The 25,501-nt window shown below is 30.5% G+C and overlaps 12 protein-coding genes across 12 annotated transcripts, besides 3 other annotated features; 9 read left to right on the top strand and 3 right to left on the bottom strand.

The window, feature by feature from the left end:
- Window positions 1–22: 22 nt before the first annotated feature.
- TVAGG3_1047120 (surface antigen family) lies at window positions 23–1,708 on the top strand (the record flags this gene model as incomplete). The annotated part of the gene is made up of 1 exon (XM_001584468.1): window positions 23–1,708. The coding sequence occupies one exon, from the start codon at window positions 23–25 to the stop codon at window positions 1,706–1,708; it is 1,686 nt and encodes a 561-aa protein (XP_001584518.1).
- Window positions 1,709–2,312: 604 nt separating this feature from the next.
- Window positions 2,313–2,342: a mobile genetic element.
- Window positions 2,343–2,457: 115 nt separating this feature from the next.
- Window positions 2,458–2,597: a mobile genetic element.
- A 464-nt stretch (window positions 2,598–3,061) lies between these two features.
- On the top strand, window positions 3,062–6,565 carry TVAGG3_1047090 (antigen BSP-related family; the record flags this gene model as incomplete). The annotated part of the gene is made up of 1 exon (XM_001584467.1): window positions 3,062–6,565. One exon carries the CDS (start codon window positions 3,062–3,064, stop codon window positions 6,563–6,565), a length of 3,504 nt encoding a protein of 1,167 aa, XP_001584517.1.
- Window positions 6,566–7,122: 557 nt separating this feature from the next.
- On the bottom strand, window positions 7,123–8,337 carry TVAGG3_1047080 (uncharacterized protein; the record flags this gene model as incomplete). The annotated part of the gene is made up of 1 exon (XM_001584466.1): window positions 7,143–8,327. The coding sequence occupies one exon, from the start codon at window positions 8,325–8,327 to the stop codon at window positions 7,143–7,145; it is 1,185 nt and encodes a 394-aa protein (XP_001584516.1).
- A 420-nt stretch (window positions 8,338–8,757) lies between these two features.
- TVAGG3_1047070 (Kelch-type beta propeller family) lies at window positions 8,758–10,014 on the bottom strand (the record flags this gene model as incomplete). Its single annotated transcript, XM_001584465.2, has 1 exon — window positions 8,917–10,014. The coding sequence occupies one exon, from the start codon at window positions 10,012–10,014 to the stop codon at window positions 8,917–8,919; it is 1,098 nt and encodes a 365-aa protein (XP_001584515.1).
- A 259-nt stretch (window positions 10,015–10,273) lies between these two features.
- On the top strand, window positions 10,274–10,820 carry TVAGG3_1047060 (Chain X 40s Ribosomal Protein S23; the record flags this gene model as incomplete). Its single annotated transcript, XM_001584464.2, has 1 exon — window positions 10,284–10,718. One exon carries the CDS (start codon window positions 10,284–10,286, stop codon window positions 10,716–10,718), a length of 435 nt encoding a protein of 144 aa, XP_001584514.1.
- A 91-nt stretch (window positions 10,821–10,911) lies between these two features.
- Window positions 10,912–13,109, bottom strand: TVAGG3_1047050 (uncharacterized protein; the record flags this gene model as incomplete). Its single annotated transcript, XM_001584463.1, has 1 exon — window positions 11,687–13,108. The coding sequence occupies one exon, from the start codon at window positions 13,106–13,108 to the stop codon at window positions 11,687–11,689; it is 1,422 nt and encodes a 473-aa protein (XP_001584513.1).
- Window positions 13,110–13,533: 424 nt separating this feature from the next.
- Window positions 13,534–14,707, top strand: TVAGG3_1047040 (Ankyrin repeat family; the record flags this gene model as incomplete). Its single annotated transcript, XM_001584462.1, has 1 exon — window positions 13,565–14,638. The coding sequence occupies one exon, from the start codon at window positions 13,565–13,567 to the stop codon at window positions 14,636–14,638; it is 1,074 nt and encodes a 357-aa protein (XP_001584512.1).
- Window positions 14,708–14,764: 57 nt separating this feature from the next.
- TVAGG3_1047030 (guanyl-nucleotide exchange factor protein) lies at window positions 14,765–17,044 on the top strand (the record flags this gene model as incomplete). Its single annotated transcript, XM_001584461.1, has 1 exon — window positions 15,192–16,985. One exon carries the CDS (start codon window positions 15,192–15,194, stop codon window positions 16,983–16,985), a length of 1,794 nt encoding a protein of 597 aa, XP_001584511.1.
- Window positions 17,045–17,718: 674 nt separating this feature from the next.
- Window positions 17,719–18,975, top strand: TVAGG3_1047020 (proteasome regulatory particle assembly; the record flags this gene model as incomplete). The annotated part of the gene is made up of 1 exon (XM_001584460.1): window positions 17,719–18,975. The coding sequence occupies one exon, from the start codon at window positions 17,719–17,721 to the stop codon at window positions 18,973–18,975; it is 1,257 nt and encodes a 418-aa protein (XP_001584510.1).
- Window positions 18,976–19,011: 36 nt separating this feature from the next.
- Window positions 19,012–19,374, top strand: TVAGG3_1047010 (spectrin binding; the record flags this gene model as incomplete). The annotated part of the gene is made up of 1 exon (XM_001584459.1): window positions 19,012–19,374. The coding sequence occupies one exon, from the start codon at window positions 19,012–19,014 to the stop codon at window positions 19,372–19,374; it is 363 nt and encodes a 120-aa protein (XP_001584509.1).
- A 964-nt stretch (window positions 19,375–20,338) lies between these two features.
- On the top strand, window positions 20,339–21,445 carry TVAGG3_1047000 (spectrin binding; the record flags this gene model as incomplete). Its single annotated transcript, XM_001584458.1, has 1 exon — window positions 20,339–21,445. The coding sequence occupies one exon, from the start codon at window positions 20,339–20,341 to the stop codon at window positions 21,443–21,445; it is 1,107 nt and encodes a 368-aa protein (XP_001584508.1).
- Window positions 21,446–22,741: 1,296 nt separating this feature from the next.
- On the top strand, window positions 22,742–23,671 carry TVAGG3_1046990 (glycoprotein 38 family; the record flags this gene model as incomplete). The annotated part of the gene is made up of 1 exon (XM_001584457.1): window positions 22,742–23,671. One exon carries the CDS (start codon window positions 22,742–22,744, stop codon window positions 23,669–23,671), a length of 930 nt encoding a protein of 309 aa, XP_001584507.1.
- A 503-nt stretch (window positions 23,672–24,174) lies between these two features.
- Window positions 24,175–24,202: a mobile genetic element.
- Window positions 24,203–25,501: the final 1,299 nt, after the last annotated feature.

Genomic DNA, 25,501 nt, shown 5'->3' with positions numbered 1-25,501 from the left:
AAGATACCATTTATTTGATGGAATGATCAATCTTAAAATAGTTACACTTGAAGAGGGAATTAGTACAATATTTGAAAGTGAGTTTGCAAATTGTATTAATCTTAATGAGATTCACCTTCCACAATCTATCACAACAATCAAAAATAACGCTTTTGATAACACAGGATTTGTTGGATTTGTTTTACCAGATCATGTTACAAATCTTGGATCTGGAGTTTTCAAAAATTGTAAATCTTTGAAACAATTTACTTTCAATAACAACATGTTCATACCAAAATATTTCTTCCAAAATTCGTTTAATTTCACAGAATTTACAATTCCTCAAACAGTTGTTGATTTAAGAGATAGTTGTTTCGAAAATAGTAAATTGCTTTCAATTCAACTTCCACAATCAATTCGTAGTATTCGCAGTTATGCATTTCATAATTGTTATACACCAAACATTGTAGTATTACCTGATACAACAATATATTTATTTGATTATTGTTTTAGTGGATGCCATTTTTCAAACATATTTATTTTATCTACACAAATTATTGTTCGAAGTGTTTATTGTTTTGAAAATTGTAAAGATATAGAAAAAGTGATTATATCAAATGGAATCAAGAAAATATATCAAGGAACATTTGCTAATTGCCAAAATCTATTAGATGTTCAATTTCCGAACTCCCTTGAAACAATTGATGAAAGAGCTTTCATGAATACAAAAATAAATTCAATCGAATTACCGGACAGTGTTACTTATATTGGAACTGGGACATTTTCAAATTGCTATTATCTTAAAAATATTAAATTTGGAAGTAGTGTCAATGAAATTGGAGCTAGATGCTTTGAAAATACGCTTATTGATTATCACATGAAATTGCCACAAAATCTAAAAATTATTAGAAGCTTTTGTTTTAAAAACTGTTCATTAAGGTCCATAGAAATACCAGAATCAGTAACAATGATAGATATAGGTGCGTTCGAAAATTGTTCTCTACCCCATCAAATAATATTACATTCTAAAATTAATATGATTGGAACAAATGCTTTCAAAGATTGTTATAGTTTAACTGAATTAAGAATAAATGGTTCTTGCAAATTAGGATATGCTGCATTTAATAATAGTAGAGATTTGACTGAATTAAAAATCTTTGGAAATATTTTCGTCACATATGATTGTTTCATAAATTGTACAAAATTGCAAACAATCATAATGGGAAAAACTCATGGTTTAAATACATTTCAAAGTGGAGCATTTTCTAATTGTATCAGTCTAAATCTTATTCAAATAGCAGATAACTCTATATTAGATGCGGAAACTTTCTCTCAATGCTTTAATTTGGAAATTATTTATCTTGGGCAGGGTTGTAGAATTAATCCTCAGGCATTTCAAAATTGCGTTAATATCAAGTATATTATTACAGATTATAATGACCATTTAGAATATTTTTATGATATAAATAACTATGCACATAAATATATTTTCAACAATATCACAAAGGCAGATTATACATCCTTATTTCAAAAATTATATTACAAAGTTACATATGCATACGTTACTGGATTGTGTCGTCCTTATTACGATGAAGAGAGAGGAATCACATTGTTTCCAGCACCTGCAATTTTCAAACAAAATAAATGCAAGCTGCAGGAAACTTTATTACATGAACGAGATTTCTCTCGATATCATTTTGAAATGCTCTATCTTCTCACTCAAACATAATCTTTATTAAATTCTGTTATTTCTAAATATGAAATTTCTGTTATTTCGTGTTTATACTGATTTTCACACATTACAATAGAAAATTTACTCAAATGAATTCATAGAGCACTAATCATCATTCGATTTTTGAAGCGTTTGGTGATTTTTTTAGATTTTAAAGTTTCGACTTTGGATTTTTAAGATGTATTTATTATCCTACATACTTATGGAATTCATTTTGATTATTTCAAGTCCTCAATTTTAAAAACCTTATATCTGAACATTCTGGGAGAGAGGGTCAAAGTTGCTATTTGTCACTTTTCCACAAGAATATAATGGGGAAAAAGTTATCATATAGTTGATCTCATTGACTGAGGTGAGAGATGCATGTAGTGTAATGGGATAAACAGTGGGATTGCTGCTCTAAGTCCTAGGTTCGAGACACATTGGCTTCATTTTTCTCTTTTTTATTGACGTAAACTATTCAATTTTTGTGTTCTCCATTCAAATTTCAGAATTTTTTTTGCAGATTTCACGCTACATTCGAAGTTACCTTTTGTAACAACCACCACTGCCTACGAAAGACGAAAGTGTGTCACGATTTCACCCGGAAATCCGATGGTTGTTTAAGAGTATGCACTTTTGTCACCTACTCAACATTCTGGTCGACATTCCTCTAAGTTCTAAACCATGGAAATGTGTTTAATTTTGTATCATGAAGAAAGCTCGATGTATTAAATTGTAATTATTGATAATTTTGGATAGATTAAGGGTGCCCTATAGACGATAGACCACCCTCAGAAAAGCACTTTTAAGGCTATTATATTGAGAACTAGAATCTGGATAATCCATTCATTCGAGTTCTAATAAGGTTAATTTTGTGATGTTTACATTATCGTTATAGGGCACCCTTAATCTTTTCATAATCCATTTCTGAGATACAATTAAAAAGATACTATAGTATGTGATACTAAATAATTAATTAAGTTTTATTTATCACAATATACTCTTATTGCATTTTGCATGAAAATATTATTATCGAAATAAACAGTAGAGTGTATGCATTAATTTAATCAATGATATAAGAATAATTAATTTTTGATCAGAAGTCAGGGAAAAATCTGACAGGCTTTGAATTTTTCAATCAATGTTTATAAAAAGTTTATATTACTCTATTAGGTTTAATTAATTTAAATAGGATTAACATTGTTTTGAAAATTGAGAAAATTATAATAATAAATTTCATGTAATTTAATGGCTCAATTCATCATTTAACGATGAAAATTTTATTTTTGAATGAAATTTTCAGAGATTTGAAAAGTACTTTCAAAAGTTTATTTTGATAAACTCAAAATTTATTTTTATTTGATTGATATGAAAGAACTGATAATTAGAGGAGATGTTCGACAGCTAGAGTACTTTGAAAATGCGACATTGATTAATATTACTATCCTTGAATGCCACTCAATCGGATTAGGAGCTTTTGCAGCATGTTCTAATCTTAAAGAAGTCAGAATCTCTGGAGATCTAACAAATATTAGCAATGGATGCTTTTATGCATGTTCTAAACTTGATAAAGTTGAATTGCCAAATACAATCAGGTATATTGAAGACGAAGCTTTTCTTGAATGCTATACACTTACTGAAATTAATTTCCCTAACACATTACAGGAAATTGGCAATGGCGCCTTTAGTGGGTGTCGATATATTTCACCAAATTTCGGCCAAAATCTCAGGAAGATAGGAAATGGTTGTTTTTCTTCATGCATCTCTATAGTTGAAGTAACATTATATGGAGAAATTGAATATTTAGGAAATGGAGCATTTAGATTTTGTCCTAATTTGACAATCTTTACTTTGATATCAAATAAAAGTTTTCAATTAGGATATGACATTTTTTCTGGTTGTGTCAAATTAATTAATGTGCATCTCCCAAATTTTATCAATGAAATACCAGATAGTTGCTTTTATAATTGCAAAAGTCTTACAACATTTATTTTACCGCCTAATATTACTAAAATAGGAAAATCGGCATTTTATAACTGTGAACAAATCCGAAGTGTCACTTTTCCAGAGCATTTACAAATAATTTCTGATGGAGCATTCAGTCATACTGGTATTGAATCAATTAATTTACCGATCAGTGTTATTGAAATCGGAAATAACGCTTTTAGTGATTGTTATTATTTAAAATCTTTCATCCTAAATGATGCTGTTACAGAATTAAAGGAAGCATGTTTTGAAAATTCATTTAATGGTATTACTTTATTCCTTCCCCGGTCAATAATAAAAATAGGTAGAAGATGCTTTTATAATAGCTCAATAATTGAAATTGCATTATCAGAAAATATTAATATATTATCGGAATATTCTTTTTATAATTGCACTAACTTAAAAAGAATAATTCTGCCAACAAATTTATATGAAATACATGAAGGTTGCTTTTTCAGCTGCTCAAATATTAGAGAATTAAGAATTCCATCACATGCAAATATAAGAAGATATCGATGGAATAGTTTGATGACAAGTTTAAGTAAAATCATATTTGATGAAGGTATACAAAGTATTAATGATCAAGAATTTTTTAATTTCACTAACCTTAAAGAGGTTCAGTTTCCAAGTTCGTTAACAACAATTAAACAAAAAGCCTTTGTTAATTCAGGAATAGTATCTCTTCAAATTAATAATGTTACCAATATTGAATTGCAGGCGTTTGCAAGTTGTCTTTATCTTGAAGAAGTTATATTTGGGAATAACTTGGAACAATTAATAATTGGTGATTATGCATTTGTAAATTGCAAATCACTAAAAATGGTAACATTTCCAAATTTTCCAATTTATTTTGGAACATATGCATTTAGTGGAATGAATAAAGTTGAAGAAATACATATCCTTGCATCATATTCTGGAAGAAATAATTGCCCATTTTATTGTATGTCAGACTTGAAAAAAGTTATCTTTGATTATGGAATAGAGACAATATACAAACAAGAGTTCAAATTTTGCGCAAATCTTCAAGAAATCATATTCCCAGAAACATTAAGATATATTCAGGAGGAAGGTTTGTATTACACTGGTCTTCTTACAGTTCATTTACCAATTTTAGTTCAAGAAATTGGTAAATCAGCGTTTGCTCAATGCTGTTCTCTCAAAGAAATAACATTCAATGACTGGATAATGTTCCTTCCAGAATCTTGTTTTGAAGGTTCATTCAACTTTTCTGAAATCAATCTTCCATCACACCTAACAACAATTAAACCAAATTGCTTCAAAGATGCAAAAATCACTTTTATAACCTTTCCATCATCTCTAGAACAAATCCAGAAGGATGCATTCAACAATTGCAAATATTTAAATATGTCATTGAATTTTCCATATAATCTTTCATATATAGGAAGATCGGCCTTCTATAATTGTGAATTAATTAATGAAATAACAATTCCATCAAATCTTACTAATAGAAGCCCGGGGTGTTTTTCATATATAACAGGTTTAGAAAAAGTCATTTTTGAATCAGGAATAACAGAAATTTATTATGAAGAATATGCATATTGCATTAACTTGAAGGAAATTATACTACCTGCATCTCTATTAAAAATTCAAGAAAATGCATTCATGAATTCAGGTTTAGAATCAATTAGCATTCCAATTCAATGCAAAAATATTGGAAAAGCAGCTTTTAAAAACTGTTATTCATTGAACGAAGTTATTTTAAATGGAAATTTCTATTCTCTCCCAATTTCTTGCTTTGAGAATGGAATTAAACTTAAAACATTTAATTTTCCATCAGGTTTGAGAGTCATTGATAATTATTGTTTTATGAACTGTTCATTTGAAACCATAACCCTTCCCAATTCAATAGATGAGATAAAAGATTATGCATTTTATAATTGTTCGTTCTTGAAATCATTTGATTTTCCTAACAAAGCTTATTCATTTGGAAGGTATTCATTAGGTGGTACCAATTTAATCGAAGAACTCTTCATCCCACATATATGGGGAGATTATAGAGGATCCCATTTATTTGATGGGATGATAAATCTAAAGAAGGTAATATTCCAAGATGGTGTCGTATCAATATGCTATGGCGAGTTTGCAAATTGTATTCATCTTACTGAAGTTCAACTACCACAATCTCTAACAGCAATACGGGCACATGCCTTTAATAATACAGGATTTATTAGGTTTATATTACCAGATATTATTACTGATCTTGGAGAATCTGTTTTCAGTAATTGTTTTTCATTGAAAGAGTTTATTTTCAACAAAAACAAATACATCCCGAGTTCATTCTTTAAGAACTCTTTCAATTATACAGAATTCATAATCCCTCCGACTGTTCGAGAAATATGGGAAAGCTGTTTTGAAAATTGTAAATTGATTTCAATTCATATACCAGATTCAATCCGTTATTTCAAACGCTTTGCTTTTTATAATTGCTATACTCCAAATATTCTTCAGTTGCCGCCAGGACCATTTTATTTATATGATTTTTGTTTCAGTGGTTCTCACTTAGATAAGATATTAACATTAACCACAAATCACACACAATATGGTGCATACTTTTTTGAAAACTGCACTGATATTGAAAAGGTAATCATTTCTGATCAAATTAAAATCATTAGGATGGAAATTTTTGCAAATTGTATTAATCTTAAAGAAATAATACTTCCAAATGATATAGAAATAATAAATGAGAGAGCATTTATGGGCACAAAATTGCATTCGGTAATTTTACCTGAGAGTGTTACTGAAATTGGTGTTGGTGTATTTATGAATTGTTATTATTTGAAAAACATTATATTAGGGAGTAATATTATAGAATTTATAATTGTATTAATCTTCGTTGCTTGCAAATATCAGATAATGTCGTATTGAAAACTGAGAGCTTTTCAAACTACATTAATTTGAAATATATTTATCTGGGCCAGAACTGCAATATTTATTATAATGCATTCTTGAACTGCTGGCGGATCAAATACTTTATTACAGACTATACTGTAAACACAAGAAGATATTTCGATTTAGCTAAAATAGATAAATTCAGAAACAGATATAACTATATTTTAAATAATGTTTCAATAAATGATTATGATAGTATTTATGGAGGTAATAGTGTGTATCAAATATTCATTAAAGGATTGAAGGAAATTCATTATAGAAACGGATTAGCATTATATCCTGTTCCCCTAGGTTTTAAACAAGATTGCTGCAAGCCTTCTCCAGACAAAACATTGTTATTTGAACGAGATTTTTATCTCAAGCTTAATTATGTAATATCTTTGTTTTTCGGACTAAAAATGTATTGTAATGGAAAACATTATTTTTGTAAAAGTTACTTCTATTACAATACATTAGTTGAAATTAGTCATATCAACTTATATCCTCATATCGATTTTAAAAAAGAGTATCTTAATGAAATATAAGAAAACACAGACAAATATTTATTAGAAAATCAAAAATTCAAACAATTAGAAGTAATAATGGCGGTTTTCTCGTCTTTGAGAAGATTCAAGTATGCTTCATTCTTGCAGGCTTCGATTTCACACCCCAACTCTGACAGAGTGTTTTGGCTGAACTTATCGAACTCTTTGAGAGAATTCTCGATTTGTTGCAAGTCTTTTTTGAGCTGTTGATTATAATTTTCTTCTGCATTAATTTCTATGTAAACTTTATTACTTTCTTCAATAGAATCTATTTCACTTTGAACCATCAACTTAGAGAAAGCACCAGTTCCATCTCCTGGATCAGATCTTCCAAACATTGCAGTAAATTTAGATCTGATTTCGGTATTCATCAATTGAGCACGCTTCAAAGATGTTTGGTTTCTAGACATATTAGTTCTTTTCTTTTTGATCTGTTCTAGCAGTTGTTTCCTTCTAAATATCCATGTATTAATATTATCAGCTTGTTTTACCTCATTTTCTTGAATTACAACGTTCTTTTCATGTTGTTCCTGAAGCTTTTTAAGTCTTCCTTGGATAAATTCGAGATCTTTTAACAGTTCTTCTCTTTCTTCAAGTAATGGTTTTTTCTGACCAGAAAGATGGTCATCTAGCTGGCTTGAGTATGAATCTAGTTCAGTTTGCTTATTTTCAAGGACTTCTTTCAAGTAACTGAGTGTATCATTAAGATTGTAAGCTTGATCTGATAATCTCAAGTTTTCTTGCTGTGTAACTGCATATTCTGATTTTGCATTACTGTGTTGCTCTTTTTGGAGGTTCAATCGTTCTTGAGCATTTAAAAGCTTAGACTCTAAAACTTTTTGACGCTGAATTTGAATTGTATATTCATGAGTGCATTGACTATATTGTTTCTTCAATTCTTCTATTTGTGCACTTGTATTTGCTTCGAATGCTTCTAGTTGAGCAAGATTTCCGAAAAATGTTGTCTTCTTTTCTTCTTCTGTTATTTCTTCTGGATTCGATACTGCATTGACTTCTGGCTTTTGAGATTTAAGTTCCTCTAAGCGAAATAAATTCTGATCTATTTGTTCTTCGATTTTTTCGTTATCATTTCTCAAATTTTCACGAGTTTTCTTTGCAACTTTAATATCATCTTCGATCAATGCAAGCCTGCGTTGGAGATCAATCATAATTCGCCGATTGACATTCTCCTTCGCGCTAGAAGTTTCGAGCATCGAATTGAGACGAATTTTTAAACGTAAATTTTGTTCAGTAAAGCAGAAGAAATGAAATCTGCTATATTATCATCACTATAATCCGATCATTTTAATTTAGTAAGGTATTTTATTCAACACTCGCTTCATTTCAGATGTTTCGCATGATTCAAAGTTTAATCTTATCAATAACTCTGTACATATAGTATGCGAATGATATAACAATAGCTTAGGTTAATATTTTTTTTCACAAGGAGACTGATTTTTCAAAGAAAATAATTTCAATCAAATATTGATTTCTTTTCATGCTTTTAATAACTCATTCTCAAATTTTATTGAAGGATTATAGCCTAAGTCCCTTAAAAATACCTGATATTTCGATAATTAGATCTTATTAAAAAAATTGTTATTATATTTAATGTTTGAAAGATGTGGATGATTGTAAATGAGGATAAATAGTTATTTAAAATCTATAGTTTAATTATATGAAGTAAATAAAAAATAATATGATATATACTAAATATTAATCAGTAAAACGAGCTTAAGAAGAATCCTTAAAGCTCGCCAGTTGATGAATTTCCATTCAACATTCACAACGAAACAAAAATAATTAAAGAAGTCCTCTCAAAGCGGAAAGCATGTCTATTCTTTGGTTGAGGGAGGATATCATCTTGCCAATTGATAATTCAGAGAGTGGCTGGGTCACTCCTGAAGCACTTTCTCCTAATGCCAATAATTTTCTTGAATCTGGGAGGTAAAATACGATTTTAGGACGTTCTGTTTGTTCATTCGTAATATTAACAGTGTGACTAATCCAATTTGATCTTTCAATGTCGTAAACATACATTCTAGCTGTATTTGCCGAGCAATTTGATTCAAATGCGAGAATTGTATTGCCTGAAGTAATCATTGTAAGACAATCAAGTCCGCGAGGAGGTTCTGCTCCTGTTGTTGGAATTGGAGTAAATTCCCAAGTTTCGAGATTCAAAGCGAGAATTGACATTGAGCAACTAGCTCCGTATATGTAAAGGGTAGAATCAATAATGCAGCCGCATGCTCCTTGTCTTCCGACAAAATCTGTTTTAATTTGTTCCCAATGGTTTTCTTCGATATCTAGGATATGCAAACAAGACAAATTTGAGCCAGATGTACCTGCCCAAACAATCAAGTATTTGTTATAGAAAGCAACAAGAGGAAGTGCACATTCTGGTGGCGCATCACCTGTTGTAACTGGGTATTCAACTTCTAATGTATTTAAATCAACTGTATGATATTCTTTTACGAAGCTTGATGTTGTAATTCCTCCAAAGAAATATAATTTTGAATTTACCAAAGCACAGCCGGCAGCAGCTCTTGGTGTTACGTTCTCAACTGGTAACTTCTCCCATCTGTTTGTTTCAATAGAAAATTTCCAAAACTCATCAGAGAAGGAGTCATCTTTATTTCTTCCATAAGCGCAAATAATGGAATTTCCTTCTGGCCAGTATATGATTGTTTGTCCAACCCTTGTTTCTGGTGCAGGGCCGTCAACTTCGATAACAGTCCATGGACTATCATCGAATTGAGAATGATGATGAAATCCCGAAATTGAATCAATTGATGACGCTACGCATGAACGCCCAGAACAAGTTCTTCGACCATCTGGTATAGACGAAATGCCTGGAAGAAAGTCTGAATGGCTATGCGAATTTGATGGGCAATAACTCATTTATTTTTTGAATGTGTGATTTGGATTTTTTTTACACCATCAATTCATTGATTTATCATTGATAATTATTAACAGTTCTGTTCCTTTTCTCTTAAAATAATTGAGGGAATTCTATCAATAAAAGTGACGTTTATTTATGAATCTCGAAAATTAGAAAATACCATTAAAAAATTCAAGAATTAAATTGCTCATAAACATCGAACAAAAAAAATTATGCGCTATCATGGTAAAAATTGAGTTCAAAATGATCGTTCATGGCCTTTTAGCAAATGGGTAAATCCAAGGCCTGCGGTCGCCTCGCCGCTCGTAAGCTCCGTCTTGCTCACAAGTCCAACCTTTGGGCTTCTAATGCTTACCGCCGCTCTCTCGGCACATCCATCTACAAGACCCCACTTGAGGGCACATCAATGGCCTCCGGCATTGTCGTCGGCAAGGTCGCTGTCGAAGCCAAGCAGCCAAACTCCGCCATTCGTAAAGCTGTCCGTGTTCAGCTCAAGAAGAACTCCAAGGTCGTTACAGCTTTCGTTCCACGTGATGGTTCCCTTCGTCTCATTGATGATAACGATCGTGTTCTTATTGCCGGTATGGGTCGTTCCGGCCGTTCTGTCGGTGACCTTCCTGGATGCCGTTTCAAAGTCATCAAGGTCGCTGGTTTCTCACTCCTCGCCCTCTGGCTCGGAAAGAAGGAGAAGCCGCGCAGCTAAATAATATTGGATTTACCGGCCAATAAAAAGATTCTTGAATACAAATATATTATTTACGATTTAAAGATGTAAACCAATACTTTATATCTCAAAACTACAAAACTGACTTATTTACTACTGCAAATTCATTTGTTTTGCATTTAGATTTTTTATATTTGATTTTAATTTTGATTCTATTATAGTAGTGTGAAGTTATGAATTAAGTTACGTTATATATTAAAGATAATAATATTAAATCTATCATTTATAAAAAAATTATTTATTTTTACTAAAATATCTTTCTGTTTTATAAATGACAAAATGAAAAGATTAACTAATGGTAGAAAATATATATGTTTATAACTATAACAATGTCAATTGAATAAATAATCAATTAAATAAGATATTGAAAAGGGAAATGAGATGGTTGCATTGAAATAATGTAAATTTTGTTGAAACAGGGATAAAAAGGTGAAATATTTCATTTCCAATTCGAATATCAATAAAAAAAATTAGAAAAAAATTCGGAAAAAATCGATCCGCATTTCATGCTTTTAATTCTATATATATATAAGGTCGCCAAAAAAAGTGCGGAAATTAAAAACCGCAGTTTGAGTACTTTCTGAGAGTCTGTTTGTCAGAAAGTATACATTTGTAAACTTTCTGACACTAAAATTTTTTTAGTCCTTTCAAAGTTTTTGACAATGTCAAAAAGTATACATCGGGGCTCTCAATTTTCCTCTCAAACGGCGGTTTTTTAAAAACGCTCATTTTTTCATCGACCTTATAAATTTTTGTTTCTGATATCAGAACTTGGTCATAAAATATTTCACTTTTTTTCCCCTTTTTTTTGAAATTTTTTTTGATAAAATTTTCGTCTTCCTAATTGATACAATGCATCGAACACGATTTTCATGAAGCCATGACTGAGTAAATTTGGATAATTCAAGGCAGATCGTGTTATTTTATAATGAAATTTTTATTTTATTTTAATCCGAGCTTCCGGATGCATCATCGTCATCATCATCAAACAAACGATTAAGGTTCTCCTTATAATTCTTCTCCTGAGACTGCTGATCGACCACAGTATCCACTTTCTTCGGATTTGGCTTCTTTTGCTGAGTTAAGAGCTTCTCGAAGGCAGACATCTTGTCCTTAGGAATAACAACTGGATGGTCGACGATAGCTTTTGGATCTGGCTGTTTTCTGAGTTTTTCTTCTACATTTGCCAGCCAAACATTCATTTTTTCGATTCTAGTGTGAAGTTCATCAGATGCTTCATCATGAGAATCATCACCCAACTCATTTTCTCCAATTTCTTCTTGAATTTTCTTAATTTCTTCCTGAAGTTGGAATTTGTAACCAGAAATGTTATGTAATTGGCCGTTCATGACCATATTGTATAATTTCTCTAATTCGCTGAATGCATCATCCTTGCTATCCTTTGATTTGATTTCAATATTGTTCTTGAGCAGTTTGATACCGCGTTTGATATCATCGGACAACTGAGATAAGTCATAATGTATTTTTTCGAATAACGAACGAGGAATTTGTTCGTCCAAAACGTTTTCTGGTGCAATATGGATTTGAATATCAGAAACAATATCATAGCATTCAACATCAGCCTCGTGGCAGTTAAATGTATGTTTTAGATAGCCAATTGAGTTATGATCTCCGTCTTTAAAGTGAATAAAGATAACAACTTTCTGTTTTAAGTATGTCTTGAAGTCGCTGAGTATATGGTTGAGCTTTGTTCTTGAAATTGTTGCATTTAATAGTTCGTTGTATGAAATATGTGTTGATTGCTTCGGTTTTTCTGTTGATGCTGCTTTGGATGGCTTCTTTTCTTCAGCATCTGATGATGATTCAGAATCTATGCCATCACGATCTAAGTCATCACTTGAATAGTTCATGATAAGATCGTCAGCATCATTTGAATCAAGTTCTGATATTGGCTCTGATGAGGAATCAGATTCTGATGGTGAGAATGTTTTCTTTGGTGCTGGCCTTGAAGCAGACTTTGCCTTGGACGGTGATGCCTTTGGCTTCGTTACTTTTTGATATAATTGTGGGAAAGCTGCTTTATGGTCTTCTTTGAATTGCTCATAATATTTCATTAATTCTTCTCGACGATCTGCTCTGTTCATCTTTTCTTCCTCTCTGTAAAGCTGTGACATTTGATCTAAAGCTACTTCATCGGCATCGTCATGATAAAAGTCTTCATCATAGCCATCGACATATTCTGGGAAAGGCTCGTTAACTTTGGATGCATTTTCCCATTGTTCTTTCAATTTGTAATCATTTTCTTGAGCAACTTCGCATTTATATAATCCTTCAACATTCTGCTCAGAAGGATCATCATTAAATTGGCTTTTAATGCTTTCTACAGAGATCTTTTCCCGAGAATCCATCAATGGCTACCGGTGTGTCAAAACCGTTTATAGGACGATAATTTTTTATATTATAAATCCAATTTGTTGTTTGGATCAATAATAAATCTCAAAATGTAAAAATTATTACAATATAAGACAAATTTCGATATGAAAAAAATTTTTTTTGTTTGTTTGTTGGAAAAAAATAAATCCTTGGAAATAAAGATTGGATTGATGAGAAATACAGTAGATGGTATAGAAACCCCTGTAGATCAATGCAATCATTGCAATCTATAAATAATTTTAATGATATTCGATAAAAACTGGTAAAAATCACAAAATAGTACATCTACTCAAAGGTATTAAAGCTTTATAATTCACGTTTTAGATAGCCAGTGCCAAAATGCCCTGCTATCATGCTTTTTTTGGTAAAGTTTTTTATAATTGTCATTAACACTTTGTCACTTTTTTGCAAATTGTTATTAGATTTTACAGATGAATGAGAGACTGTCGGAATATAAGTCTAACGATTTGATAGGACTTGATGAATTAGTCGAATATGCAAAGTTAGAAGACTTAATTTTTAAATGTGATCCGGCCAATCTCGAAACAATAGGAAACGTGATTAAAAAATACGATGAATCTATAATACGGCAACTGATATTTTATTGCGCAGAAGTTAGGAGATCAGAATTCCCATTTTTATTGAAAATTTGGAAAATGCTACCACCAACATCAAAAAAGTACCCTAAAAATGCATTTGTAAAGTATTTATGCCAAAAGGGACAACTTCCTTACACATCGAACACTTACAAAAACTATGAAAGAATAGTTGAAAGGAATTCATTAGAAGAAATCATCTACAACCATGATTTTGATAAGTTTGTATCTTACTATGATTCATGTACTAATATTGAAGAAAAAACTTTTACTTTTGGCTATGAAATTTATAATGTCTTCCAATTTGCGGCATTTTGCAGATCTGTTAATATTTTCAAGTACCTTGTTCTTGAGGGATGGAAAATTGATGAATCTGTGGCTGAAAGCGCTGTTTGTGGTGGTGATCTTCAAATTATTTCAATTTGCATGGAAAATGGAATAAATATGATTAATTTTTTGCCACAAGCGATTGAGTACCATCACAATGACATTGTTGAGTGGATGATTAATAATTTTCCAATAACTCAGTCAATTAACTACTTATCGCCTGCTGCTGAGTCATTTAATACCACTGCTTTCATTTACTTCTTCGGAGAGTATTTTGATGCAGCAAAAAAGTCAAATTCCCAAGAAATTTTAATGATTTGGGCGAAAGGACTTAATGTCAATCTTCGAACACTGTTCAATGAAAACCATCCACTTATTGTTGCAGCAAGTGCTGGAAATTTCGAAGTTGTAAAGTTTTTAATTAAAAATGGAGCAAATCCATATTTAGAGGATTCAAGAGGAACCACAATTGCAACATATGCTAATATATATGATTGCAATATGATGAAAGAGTACTTAAAGTCATCTATTGACAAAAAACCAACGATTGTTAATATTCGTATCCAAGATGATCTTGATTAAACCATGTTTGTTTTTGATATTTAAATTTTATTATTTTACCTAATACTACAACAACAGTTTATGATTACGAATAATATCTTGGCTAATCTATATTCAAACACAATATTCTGGATACAGTTAAGGTTGCTGTATCTCAAGTTCAATGATTCAAATGTGTTTGCTTAAAAAACAAATGAAATTCTATTACTCAAAACTCTTTATTGAAATTAATCATTCTTGCGTAAAGGTTAATTAAAACAATTGTTAAGGGCTTTAATTGTTAAGTATTTGAATCTATAGTCTAAAAAATTAAATCAAAAATAAGGTATTTACATAATATTCTAGCTAGTCATTCAAGAATGTACTAACAAACTATTGTAGTTTTTGATACTGTATATCCAATGAAAAACTACAAAAATCAAAGAATATTTTGACAATTAACAAAAATAATCCCTATTTAAAGCTGCAAAAGGAATTTTAAATCTTTGCAAAGTTATTAAATGAATTTCTGATTCTGATTTTGATTTGAAATCTTCTCTTCACGCCACTAACAACAATGATAGAAAAAAATTCAATGACAACGGAGGTGTCAACTCCACCTCCCCCAGCTGCAGAGCCAGTCGTCGAAGAGACTCCTCCGCCACCACCTCCACCAGAACCTAAACACGAATCACCGATTTCAAATCCTCTAGCTGAAGAGCAATGCCAGTGGCTTCCTCGTGCATTAGAGGAAGATCCGGAATTGCTTGCCTTGAGGGAGAGATCTTTAGCATGGACAGGCGGTATATCATTTGCAAATATGATTCATACTCAATTAACAGCTTCACCGGTTGTTTTCAACAGATATTCGATTTTGCAACTAATTTACAACCATTTCCTATCTGTTGGAATGGAAAATACCGCCGAGAAACTACAGATAGAGTCGGGGCATGATTTTCAAGTCCTTGAGGAGCCCTGGGAAAGAACTGGATTAAGAATTTTGGCTTCCTTAGGTGTCCTTCCTTCAGAAAACCCTTGGGACATCAGCGGTGAAGTAGACTGTAAGTTTATCAACGAATTTCTCGAGGAAGACCTCTTTTCATGCCATTACAGAGAAAATCAAAGATTAATCTACCAAGAAATACTAAATCCATCGATAAATATCGAATTCGGACAGCAAGATAAAACCTTCAAATCTATTACGAAATGTACGCTCAAAAGAATGATTGTTATTGCAGTTTTGGGAGATTTAATTGATCCGAATTTGAAAATGAAAGATGAAGATGTAGATTTGATATTAATATCTATACAGCAAATAACATCGAATGAGCATTTCTTACAGAACCTTTTCGCTATGTTTTACCTTGATTTTTCGGATGAATCAGCTTCTTCCGAAATTTCCTCCAAAGTTCCGAATATTAAATTACGCGTTGTCAATTTGATGCAGCGCTGGATCAATTTCTCAGGTTTATTCATTGGAAGAAAAACTTTGAAATTAATGTTGAATTTTGCACAGGCAATTCTCGATTCTACCGATACTTCTCAAGAAATCAATGAGTGCAGACCTGTTCTAAAGAACATTGTACTACAAATTCCCGTTCTAACTTACGGAATTCAAAATATTGAAGAACCAACTAAGCAAAATCCACAAATTTCAGCGGAAGTAGTACCGAAACTCTTCAATCCGAAGTTCAACCTTACTATTGTTGAGTCAGTTGAAGTCGCAAAGCAGATTACTTTGTTATTATACGATATCTACAAATTAATACCGGCCAGAGAGTTCGCTTACATGATACAAACAAGGAGATTCTCAATGCAAGTACCAAAGATCACTGAATTCCTTGAAGCAACGCATAGATTTGAAAGAGTCATAATTGAAGCCATTGTAAAGCATGGAAACAGAAACGAAGCACTTAATTACATCCTTAACCTTGCAAATTGCTTGGATTCTTTGGCAAATTACGCAGCTTTGGCTTCAATAATGAAAATTATCACAATTCCTGAATTAAAGTTCTCCATCAAGCAGGCGAAGCTTGAGGACCAGTTCCTGAATGCTGGAAAGAAGGTTTCAAGCAGCAACGAAGGAGTTCAGCTATATAATAATACGATAATTTCGAGATACGACAATTCCGGTCCAACAATACCTAATTTGAGCGTGGACATACTTTCTACGGCCATTCCACCTGGCGATAACTTCATAGATGGTGTCGCAATCAACTGGAAGAGGAGATACGAAATCGCCAAGAAACTTGTGATTTATTACAGGTTCCAGAACTCTCCTTACGGAATTTGGCCGGTCCAACAGATACAGAGAATGATTTTGAACGGAGGAACAATCCCGGATAAGATTTTGATGGAGAAACTCGCTGGTTTCCCAACTTCTAACTGATGATTGTTTCTCTTTTCCTATATTACTATTTTTCTTATGTTTATTGTGCTATAAAAAATAGACAAAAAAAAATTATTTTAATTTTTTTCTAAATTATCTAAATTGTATTAATTATCTTTATGTTTAGCATCTCCTTATTATACCTTTATGTTTATTATGCTATAAAAAATAGACAAAAAAAAAAAATTAATTTTTTTTCTAAATTATCTAAATTACATTAGTTGTCTCTATGTCTAGCATCTCCTTATTATACCTTTATGTTTATTATGCTATAAAAAGTAGACAAAAAAAAAATTAATTTTTTTCTAAATTATCTAAATTGCATTAGTTATCTTTATGTTGAGCATCTTCTTATTATACCTTTATGCTTATCGTGCTATAAAAAGTGGACAAAAAATCTTAAAAACAATTTTTGGATCTTTTTCGACCAAATTAATGCTATCGTTGATAGAAATTGATCTCAGGATGGTATTCTCTAAGATGCGTCATCTTCTCATTTAGATGTAATATGATGTGATGGGCATTAAGAAATCTGAAGATCAAGTAAATACTGATTTAGAAAGAATGAGAATTGTTGATATTCTTGATTAGAAATTAAATATTATTGTTCTATTTTTATAAAATAAACTTTAAAAGCTTGAGGAAAACAATATAAGCTCAAAAAGAATAAAGAAAGATGTTGTAATATCTTTATAAAATTGTGAGAGTTTTGATCATTTAACAAAAAAATTGAATGAGTGAAAATATCTATAATGAAATTATGGATTTAGTCAAAGAGAAGGATCAAGCCATAAAAGAATTATTCAGACTAAGAACGTACAATGAAAAAGAGATAGATATGATATACAAAAACTTAAAGGACATATTTATAGAAACAAAAATATTGTTACCAACTGAGATGATGGGAATTATTTTCACTGCTGCAAAATTAAATAATAAGTACCTTAAATCATATATATACATATTTCGAAAGATTTATGATGAATACTTTGACACTATCAAAATTGTTTCAAATTCATCTTTGAAATTATTTGATGAAAATTATTCTTCAGATTACAAAATATTTAAAGATAGTCTGAATGAACAGAACCAATTACTTTCTATTTTTGATAATAACCCATTATACAAAGCAATTTTAGATGATGACATCAAATTATTTATCTCAATCATAGAAAGTTTTGATAGTGATATTTCTCTATCATCGCAAATCAGAAATAATTTATTTCCATACTTTGGAACATATTCATTGATCGAATTATGTTGTTATTATGGAGCTGTTAATTGTTTTAAGTATTTGATATTAGAACGCAAATCAAAAATCACTTCAAAATGTCTTTTAAATTCTTTTCTGAGTGGAATTCCTGACATCTTGAATGAATGTTTGAAATATTTCAAACCTGATTTAAAATGTATGGAATATGCAATTTCATTGCATAACATTGATTTTACTTGTTTTCTAAATAATGAATTCGGTATTAAAATCGACACAAATAAGTGCATCAAATATTACAATCTCCAAGCCCTTGCTGTTTATATAGATAAAACAAAAGATGTTAATATTGGTTATGTTATGTCGCCACTTTTTAATATTCATCCTCTTTCTGAATATTTTATTCTCCATGGATCAAAAATCAATTCAAAAAATAAAGATTGGAAAAATGCACTTCATTATGCAGCAATGAAAAATTCTAAAGAGATTGCAAAATTTCTTGTTTCAAAGAATATTGATATCAGCGCTAGAGATATAAATGGATTCACAGCACTTCATTATGCAGTGAAGTTTAATAGTATCGAAACTTTAGAAACTATTGTTTCGAATTCTTCTTCTATTAATTTTACAGATGTCGATGGAAGTACTGCACTTCATAATGCAGCACGTAATAACAACATGGAAATATTAGAAATGCTTATTAAACATGGGGCAAATGTCAATGAAAAAGATAAATATGGTCGTACAGCTCTCTCCATTGCGACATTCAATAATTCATAACAAATCGTTGAATATCTTATCTTAAATGGTGTTAATATGAAAAGAGCAAATGAAAATGCAGATAATGCTCTTCGAATTGCAATTGAGAAGAATTATGTGGAAATTGCGAAAATTTTAATTTCTCATGGAGCTGATTTCAAAACAGTAGGATTAGGTTACGCACCTCTTCATTATGCAATACTTTATGATCGTCCAGAAATAACAATATATCTACTTATTCATGGTGCAGATATTTATGCAAAAGATGGTATTGGTAGGACAGTTTTTCAAGTGGCAAAACATGAAAAATGGAATTTGTCAGCTCTAATTGTTAATTTATATCATATTAAGGTTTTAAATCACAAGTTACTACCATTCACGTTAATCTCTTATTTTATTTGCTTCTTTTTTATCAAATAAAAAAATAAATAAATTACAACATTAGGGTTTTTCGAGGCTATTATTTAATTTTAATATTGAATCACTATGAATTTAAAATTAGTCGTAATTATGGTCCCCTAAACAATCTTGTTGCAATAAAATTATCATCATTCTATAGCCTTCTAAATTTTTTACAAGAAAGTTTTCTGGAACTTTCTCTCAATTTTTTTGTAAACTCAGAAAAAAAGTGAAAAAAATCGATTGTCTTTAAAAATCATATAACTTAGTATAAATCTTTTAAAATATTGAATACTCTTTCAAAAATATTCTCAATGGAGGCCAACAACACTTCCTAACTTTCCTCCCTTTCCCTTTCCACTGGTTAAAGACCGCCCAACAACTACTTAGTTGGATCGATGCCCCTTGAAGGATCACAATTCCATATCTCTACGAAGCAATTTATGATGATCATGGAAATTATTTTACATGAAATTTTTAAAAAAAGCATACCTATATGCTTGCCTGACCTTCCCTTTGAAGATTTTCTTCATATTTTGTTTTTAACACGGACTAAAGACTTCGATTTTTTTACTTATTTTTCTGATGTTTACAACAAAAATTGAGAGAAAGTGCAAGAAAACTTTTGTAAAAAATTTGAATGCAATAGAATTTTTGAATAATTTACAATTTAGTTAAAGTAAAGAGCTTATGGATATAAAAAAGACTCTAGAATTTAAAATTTCATGACGTGTTAAAAATCAGACTTTTAATCCTGAACATTGCGCATTCAAGTGTCTTGGATAATCAATGCGAATTTCACAAATCATTTGTGATGTAAACTATATATTTCTGATATGTAATGAAAAATATTATAATTTTTGATATGAAATACTAATTACATGATATTCTTCCTTATAAAAAATTTGAATTGAAATATCACGACTATCAATTTGAAAGAAATAAAAATTTTAGTTTATTTTTTTTACCAGCATACTTCATATTGATGTCTGTGGATCTATATCCTGATTACGAGTATATTGCAGCCCACATCAATGATTATATTGAAGATGGAGTAATTATCGATATTTTTTCAGAGGAAGATTTCAAATTCTACTTCAACTCAGCAAAGTTGACACCAACTAATTTTATTGAGTTACTAAGGCAAATATCATCACATTTTACAAAGAAAGATTTAAATTATAGTATTCCTACATTTTCTATCAGCAATTCTGACGAAGCCATCTCAATTCTGGAAGCTGTTAAAAAGCATATGTGTCTCAGATTTCATGATGAAATAATTGACTTCATTGCCAAATCTAGTTTAGAAATTTCTGATTTGAAAAAGAAAAATTCCGAACTAGAAAATTCCATTGATAAACTACAAATGGATTTAAAAACAATTATAAATCAAAAGAAAGACTGTGAAAGAGAGATGATAAAGCATAAAATGAAAGTTGTAGAGTTTGAGATAAATCTCCGGAGATCAGCCAATGAAAATATCGGATCTATGAGCAATACAATGTTACATAGATCAAATAGCATGCCAATGAATGAAAATAACAAGAAACTCGTAGAGATGATAGAACAAGAAAACTTATCAAAGATTGTTCAATTAAAGAAATCTAATGATTTTGAAAGTATTTATTTGTTCTTTGATAAGCTTTCAGAACAAAATAATAAAAAGATGTTATTAGTTGCGTGCAAAAAAGGACTTTGGCGAAAGAAATCTCAGAACGGAGGAATGAACATACTTCATACTTCTTGTACCCGAGGAAATCTTAAGCTTGTAAAACATCTCATTAGAAGTGGTTGTAATATTGAATCAAAGACATTAAATGGAAATACTCCTCTTATTTGGGCAATATTGGGTGGAAACCTTAAAGTTGTTAAATATCTAATCTCTGCTGGAGCTAATAAAGAAGCTAAAACCATTTATGGTTTAACTCCACTCATTATTGCAGCTGGAAATAATCAACTTGAAATAGTAAAGTATCTTATATCAATTGGAGTTGATGTTAACGCAAAAACAATCTCTGGGAAAACAGTTCTCACTGCTGCAGAATCATCAGAAAACATCAGAATGTATCTAAGATCAATTGGAATTAATTGATATTAAATTAATTTATACTTAATGGTGTACTAACACTTTTTGACACTCTATTCTAAGGGAAAAAGTTATTTTAAATTACAACCTGATACTTTTTATTACTTTTATAATTTTTTGCAATTACAATAATGATATATTGATATTTTTCGAGCATGTCAAGAAACGGCAAGTTGACCCTTAATTATTTTTGTATTTATAGTAATTTAACTCATTTTCGTATGTGCGATTAAAACTCGGGCTTGTTTCAAATATTTTTGTTTAATTCTAAAGATTTCACTGAAATAGAGAAGTATTTAACGGTTCCAAGATGCTATGTTGCTAATGTCCTTAGAATCATCTCATTCCAAATCCGTGCAAGCAATGATGCTTACTATTCCATCGATAATATTCTCATATCAAAACTAGGAAAATCATGGACGCCCTTTCCAAATCACATTTATAAACGCTGGACAAACATAAATTGTTATGAACACGCATATGCTAAAGCTACAATCATTGTCAATCAGTACGACTATTATGCTTTTCCCCAACTGTTTAACCAAAATTTTTGTTTGTGAGCAAAACTTTTATTATAAAAACACTCTTTATATCATAAAAATGCTATATTATAAAAATCAAAAATTTCAACTTGCAATCAAATCATATTAAATCTCATATCTCATATTTCAATGCAAAGTACAAAATCATAAAATTCAACATCTTTTCTATCATATCCTCTTTTAAAAAGCTTAGAAAATGTCTATATATTTCGAGATATAGGAGCTTTTTAGAAGGTGGAAAAAAGTGACGGTAATTCCTGGAAATGGAGGGTAACTTTTTACCTTAGAAAATTGGGATATAAATTTTGGACATCAAAAATTTATTCAATTTGCCGAAATAATTATTGGAAATTTTCAACATTTTTATTTTATCAAACTATCTCTCAACAAATTTCCCTTAATATTCGCCTAGATCAAAAGTCTCATGGGTGGAAAAATTGAGATAGGTGGTTGGTCAAAATCAATTGGATCTGAACTATAGGCCAAGAAATGTCTCAATTTTTAGTGAATATTGTTTTTCTCAATTCATGCAGTGAATCCTTAAAAATATTTGGATTTCAGATTCAGTTTTCAATATGATACAAATTAATAAAACGATATCGTTTATTTGAAAATTTGAATTACAATTTCATCACATTTATAGTATTTGAATTCTTTCATATGCAAAGAGGTAAACACTTCTGACGATTTCGTAATTGTGAATTGAATTTTGAAAGAAACATTAACCTAAAAACACTATTGAATTTTTCATTTTTCGACAATGCTAAGCAATATTATTGCATTAAGTCTAATGAAGACCCATGAAAGGTTGTCAGCCAGTGTACGAATTCCTCGTGAAAGCAATATCGATATAAACAATTATATTGACAAGATAAATGGCTGTACACAATCAAATATAATTGATTTAACAGATGATAAGGATACTTCAATGCATTTGTACCATATTGAAGAGGGACAATACATATGCCTTGTTGGAGGTATTTTCATTGGATCAGATTCTGAGATTATTGGCCTTGTGGGTTTCCCAGACAACGAATATAATTTTGAATACACTAACCCTATTCAAAATCCACTAGTTTCTGTTGGAAAGGTTGACAATTTAGATTTAAATACAAAATATCCAATGACCAGAATTAACTGTAAAGACACAACAAAGAGTTGCGCAATACAAGCGTTAAAGTTACCACCACCTTGTTACATGAATGTAACAGATTCAGATATGGGACCAGTCGAATTTTCACATAAAGTCGTTCTAGATACTAAAAGACAAGGCAGCCATACTTTCAAAGAATATGTAATTGAAAAATCTGATGGAGCAAAGTATTTTCTTACAACAGCTGTTTTAATTTCTAAAAGTTCTAGGAAGTTCGAATTTTCGAAGCCAGATGATCTCGATATTGAGTCAAATCCAGATCAATTTTTAGACACATATACAAACAAAACAATGTCTAATAAATGCATTTATACGATTGAGCTTACTTCCATTGATAAAACTGAAGGAATAAAAGAACTCAATTTTAGATATGATGAGATTCCAGATACAGAAACTAAGGAACCATTTTTGTTTAGAGAAGATCTCAGTCTCACACTTCCAACTAAATATGGTTTATACACAATTGAAAATGCAAGTCAACTATGTCCTCTAGATCCAGATCTTCCATCACCAACGCCATCACCGAAACCAACTTAATCCCCAACACCTGCACCGGAATCATCATCAACAGAAAACCCAGGAGTAACAACACCAGTACAAACACCTACAGAAAACCCGGATGATTCAAAGCAGGGCAAATCTAAGAAAACCACTATTATTATATCTGTTTCACTCGGTATATTTGTTTTGGCATGCATTATTCTTGTTATTTGTGCTATCATTCTTCTCCGTTCAAAAAGAGCTCCCAAAGGAGAACTCACAGAAGACTTCGTCAAAACAGTTTGAAAATCATTTGTATTAATGTATAAGATTTGCATTAATGATATTTGATATAAATGGGTTAAATTTACTAAATTTTAATTTGGATTTTTTAAGGGTGAACTTACCAATGTCTGATATGATGTTCGCATAATATCAATATGTCTTTATATAAGGTACTATATATTGATTTAAAAAAAACTTTTTCCCGAACAAAATTATTAATTTTTTACCTTAGAAAATTTGGGTTAAAAGTTAGAGTGTCAAAAAAATTGAGAGTGTGTCAGAAAGTGGTAGGTGCACCATTAAGAAAGTTGATTAGCATTGATTAAAATTTCCTAACGATTAATCAAATTTTATGAAAGATTTTAAATGTTTTGTTGTCATTTTTATTAATGAATCAAGGACTAATTCTTAACTATGAGTATATAGCAGCTCATATCAATGATTTTATTAATAATGGGACAGTTGGTAATATTTTTGAAACAAGAGATATAAAGTTAGCGTTGAAATCAGCTATTTTGACTCCAGATGATTTTGAAAATCTTCTAAAACAAATTAATAATACAAACTCTACAAAAGAATTATATTCTTGCACAAGGAATGCATCAATATATATTAATAACTTTCAAGATATCATTTCAACTCTGAGAGCTGTTGAAAATTTCATGAAATTGAGATTTCTAGATATCATAATTGATTTCTTAAATCAAACAGAAAAATCAAAATTCCAATAATGAATTGCAGACAAAATTGTGTAGTATCACAAAACAAATGACTAGCTGTGACAGAGATAATTCAACACTTAAATCTAAAATTAAAGGGCAAGAATCATATTACTCTAAAATTTGCGAGGAAAATATTTGTTTAAAAAATGAAATCAAAAACAATAATTTGCGTGTCAAACAACTTATTGATGAAAATAACAATCTGAAAAATAACAATGAAAATTAAATCATAACAAAAATTTCCCATTATAAGAATTCAAAAGAAATAGAAGGTGTATATCAATTCCTTGACGAGCTTTCAATGCAAGAGAATCAAAAAATGATGTCCAAAGCTTACGAAGGTGGACTTTTAGTGATGCATGCGAGGAAATTTAACATTTGTAAAATCAATAATTGAGTGTGGATGAGATAAAGATGTAAGAAATAATAGTGATAGAAATCCACTCATGATTGCATCATTTTATGGAAAAATTAAAGTAGTAAAATATCTTATCTCTATGAAGGTATATTTAGAATCGAAAGATTATATTGGCAATACTCCGCTTATTTTGGCATCTTGGAAAGGTCATAAGGAAGTAGTAAGATGTCTTATATCTAATGGTGCAGAAAGAAACAATCAAAATTGAGCAGGAAGATATCCACTAGATTATGCAGAACTAGAAAAACAATTTGATGTCGTTAAATACCTTATATCAATTGGTGCCAAGAAAAAAGGAGATTTAATAAAGGTTAAAGGAGATGCATTCATATTTTGATCTGAACGTGTTTTACTTATAAAATCATATTATGTTTTTCCCTCTGGTGAATTTCAAAAGAAATGAAGTGCCTCGGTTTGTAAAAAAAACTGGAAAAAAAGATATTATAAGGATGCATAAGACCA

This window comes from Trichomonas vaginalis, chromosome I (genome assembly GCF_026262505.1).
Source record: "Trichomonas vaginalis G3 chromosome I, whole genome shotgun sequence".
NCBI lineage: Eukaryota > Parabasalia > Trichomonadida > Trichomonadidae > Trichomonas > Trichomonas vaginalis.
The sequence above is the reverse complement of the archived record's forward strand: the minus strand, read 5'-3'. Positions and strand labels throughout refer to the sequence as shown.